Source organism: Hipposideros armiger, unplaced genomic scaffold, assembly GCF_001890085.2.
Source record: "Hipposideros armiger isolate ML-2016 unplaced genomic scaffold, ASM189008v1 scaffold_66, whole genome shotgun sequence".
Taxonomy (NCBI): domain Eukaryota; kingdom Metazoa; phylum Chordata; class Mammalia; order Chiroptera; family Hipposideridae; genus Hipposideros; species Hipposideros armiger.
Genome location: NW_017731416.1, coordinates 1,549,595 through 1,553,071, shown reverse-complemented (window position 1 = coordinate 1,553,071; position 3,477 = coordinate 1,549,595). Strand labels below are relative to the sequence as shown.

At 37.3% G+C, this 3,477-nt stretch overlaps 1 protein-coding gene across 1 annotated transcript in view; it reads left to right on the top strand.

Annotated features, from left to right (window-relative positions):
- SEC24A (SEC24 homolog A, COPII component) overlaps positions 1–3,477 on the top strand; it is a 68,770-nt gene that overhangs the window by 54,842 nt on the left and 10,451 nt on the right. Inside the window, exon 17 of the mRNA XM_019642155.1 lies at positions 726–907. Coding sequence (XP_019497700.1) covers positions 726–907 — 182 coding nt within the window. The remainder of the gene's footprint in view (positions 1–725; positions 908–3,477) is intronic.

The window sequence follows — 3,477 nt, the reverse complement described above, 5'->3', positions numbered from 1 at the left end:
AGCCAGTTCTTAACCATCGCGCCACTCGGCCGGCCCCTATGGTGTTTTTAAAAAGTTTTCATAACAATTTGCTTCACTGCTTTAAATTTGGTTGATCCCAATATGCACATTTTATCAAAATCTTTAAAATCAGGATGTTTTAAATTGATGACGTCTTAGAGTTACTGTTGAGCAGACAACAGTAGTCTTCATTCTTTCTTGCCTATGTACAGATTTGGTCATAGCAGTGGTGTGACAGACAATGAAAATCATCTATATAGCTAAGTTAAAAATTCTCTTTGTTTAGAAAGCATGTATTGGGTTGTCGGAAAAGTCATGACGCATTTTTGCAATGAAACAGAAAAAATACGTCATGACTTTTCCGACAACCCAATATATTTAATTGCAGTTTTCCTTTCTCAGTGGTATACAAAATAAAATGGTGGATTACAATTAATACCACCTTATTCGATGAAATGGTTTTCACATTTTACAGATAAGGAAACTGAGGCTTATGAAGGTTAAATTACTTGCAAAGTGTCATACAGCTAGGAAATAACAGCAGCATTTCAACAGAGGTTGGTTTGATTCGCCAAAATATGTGCCTTTAACTGCTTTGTTTGGCTCCTTGCATATGTAATAAATTGGCAGAGAGAATTTCTATAATTAAAAAACTTATTTTTTCTATTCTTAACAGTGGGGTAGTTAAACTTCTACCTTATTTTTCTGTCTCCCTTCCCCACTTCTGTTAGCTGTTGACAGGTCTGTGACTGCCAGTCTGAGTGATGCTCGGGACGCCTTAGTGAATGCCGTCATAGACTCCCTTTCAGCTTATCGTTCTTCAGTCCTAAGTAACCACCAGCCTGGACTCATGGTTCCTTTTTCTTTGAGGCTTTTCCCACTCTTTGTGTTGGCTCTTCTTAAACAGGTAAGAGAATCAAAACCAGAAACTAACACAGTGAAAATGTCAAAAGCCAAAATTTTTATTCCAGAAACCCCTAAATATTGTATGTATAACTTTATGCCGGCTAAATTTTCTGAGGGGAAGGACCAAAACTCTTATTGGAATCTTGGAATTTTGTAACCAAAAGTTACAAAATACTTATTTAAAGCATGTACCTTGTTTGTAAGAGATGTTCACTAAGAATTCAGTTATGTTATCAAAGAGGGAAATGATAATCAGTTTTCCAGTTTTCCAAAACAAGAACTGTACATTTTGTTGTTAGAGCAAGAATTCACACATGGGACTCTTCTTTTGGCTCTTTTCCTGCTCCCGACAATATTTCAGCCACATTCTACTTCTTAATCTTAGATACATCTTCTCGCACCTGTCGACCTATTTCCATGGCCTACATTGCACTTTCTTATCCTGTCTTTTTTTTTTTTTTTTNAGCAACGTCCTCCACAACTAGATTGAAGAACAAAATGACAGCAACTTGTCTGTTCCCCTTTCCCCAATTCCCCAGCACTGTTCCCATCACCCCAATTCCCCAATAAAAAATCTTAAAAAAAAAAAAAAAAAACCCAAAAAAACAGGAATAGGTTTAGTTTAAGGTCAGGTGTGGGGATGGGCATAGCTTTAAAAAAAAAAAAAAAAAAAGCTATCATGTTATCATCATTTGAATATGATCCCTGTTGTCTTTTCAGTCATAACTTGAAAAGAATTTTGTATTAAAAAAATTAAAGAAATCAAACTTTAATTTTTACATTAAAGTTTTGATACTATCTCTACTTACTATATAACTATATTTGGTTCTAAATTGAAAAGAAGTCATTCTTCCAAGTGATTTTAATAAAAACTTTTTTTATATTGTTGTCTCTTACTATCATTTGTGTGTTTTCCTCAAAGGTGAAAGAAGAATTCGTGTTCACACTTTGTGTTTGCCAGTAGTTTCAACTCTGAATGAAGTCTTTCTTGGAGCTGATGTTCAAGCAATTTCAGGGTTATTGGCCAATATGGGTAAGTATTGTTATCACCTATTTTAATCTAATTTTAGAACATTTCTATCACCCCCAGAAGAACGTTCTTAACAATTACTGCCTATTCCCTCCTCCTTCACTCATTGACCTTAGGCAACCACTCAACTGCTTTCTGTCTCATAATCTGGCTACTGTAGACTTAAATAACCATATTTTACTTAATGTTTAATATTAGTGGTTAATAGGGTTTTTTTTTATAGCTTTGTAACTTGAATTATAAGAAACAGTGTACTATAAAGATCATTAAACTTGGAGTCATGGATTTGGGATTGAAAACCAGTTTACTTAAGTTTGCAGCCTTGGCCAGATCACATGGTCTAACAGAAAATTTGCTAATATCTTCATGTGTTTATTTTCATCTCAAATATAGTTGCCTTCTTGATTTTTTTTCCGCTCTATCTCAAATACATAGAGCTTAACATCGTTTTGGTTCTTGCTCTTTTTCTCCTTCAGGGAAGACTGCCAGTGAGTCCATTTGCTTCAAACTAAAATCTGCCTATAATTGGAATATTTACCGATTTTCTTTTTTCTTATTTAAAAAAATTTGTTTTTATTAAAAAAAAAATTTTTTTTTTAGCTGAGCCATCCTGCCACCTGTTGGCAGCTCAGCGGCAGCTCAGCTCAGGCCTGGTATCGAACCAGCAACGCTGTTGCTCAGAGCTTGCACTCTTGAGCGAGCTCTTAACCAACTGAGTCACTCAGCTGGCCCCCCTTTTTTTTTTTTTTTAAGATTTTATTGGGGAATTGGGGAAGGGGAACAGTGTTGGAGAATTGGGGAAGGGGAACAGCCAAGTTGTTGTCCTTCAATCTTGGTTGTGGAAGGTGCAGCTAGCTCAGCTTCCAAGTCCAGTTGCTATATGGCTGCCCGTCGGCAGCTGGCGGCCGCTCAGTTCAAGGTGCTGTGTTCAATCTTAGTTGCAGGTGGGCATAGCCCACCATCCCACGTGGGAGTCAAACCAACAACCTTGTTGTTAGGAGCACATGCTTTCACCAGCTGAGCCATGCTGCCATCTGTTGGCAGCTCAGCAGCAGTTCAGCTTAGACACTGCTCACTGGCTCATGTGGGAATCAAAAAGGCAACCCTGTTGCTCAGAGCTCGCGATCATAACCAGCTGAGCCACTCTGCCAGCTTTTTACCCATTTTCCTGAATTTCCTACTGGGGAAATTTTTTCTAATGGAGCCTGGTAAAAGGTCAAACCCCATATTAGTCTTGTATGTTGTTAAAAGTTAAAGATTGTGACTGAAGAAACTTGAGAGTCACTGCCTTTATTTTTGTTGAACTACGTAATACTTCTTGGTAACAGTATGGTCATTATTATTTTTGTTATTATCATCAATAACAACTATATATCAGGTAGTACTATGGTGTTTTTTTTTGTTTTTAAAGATTTTTATTGGGGTATTGGGGGGATGGGAACAGTGTTGGGGAATTGGGGGAAGGGGAACAGACAAGTTGCTGTTGTTTTGTTCTTCAGTCTAGTTGTGGAGGACGTTGCTTCACTGGCCCAAGTTGGCAC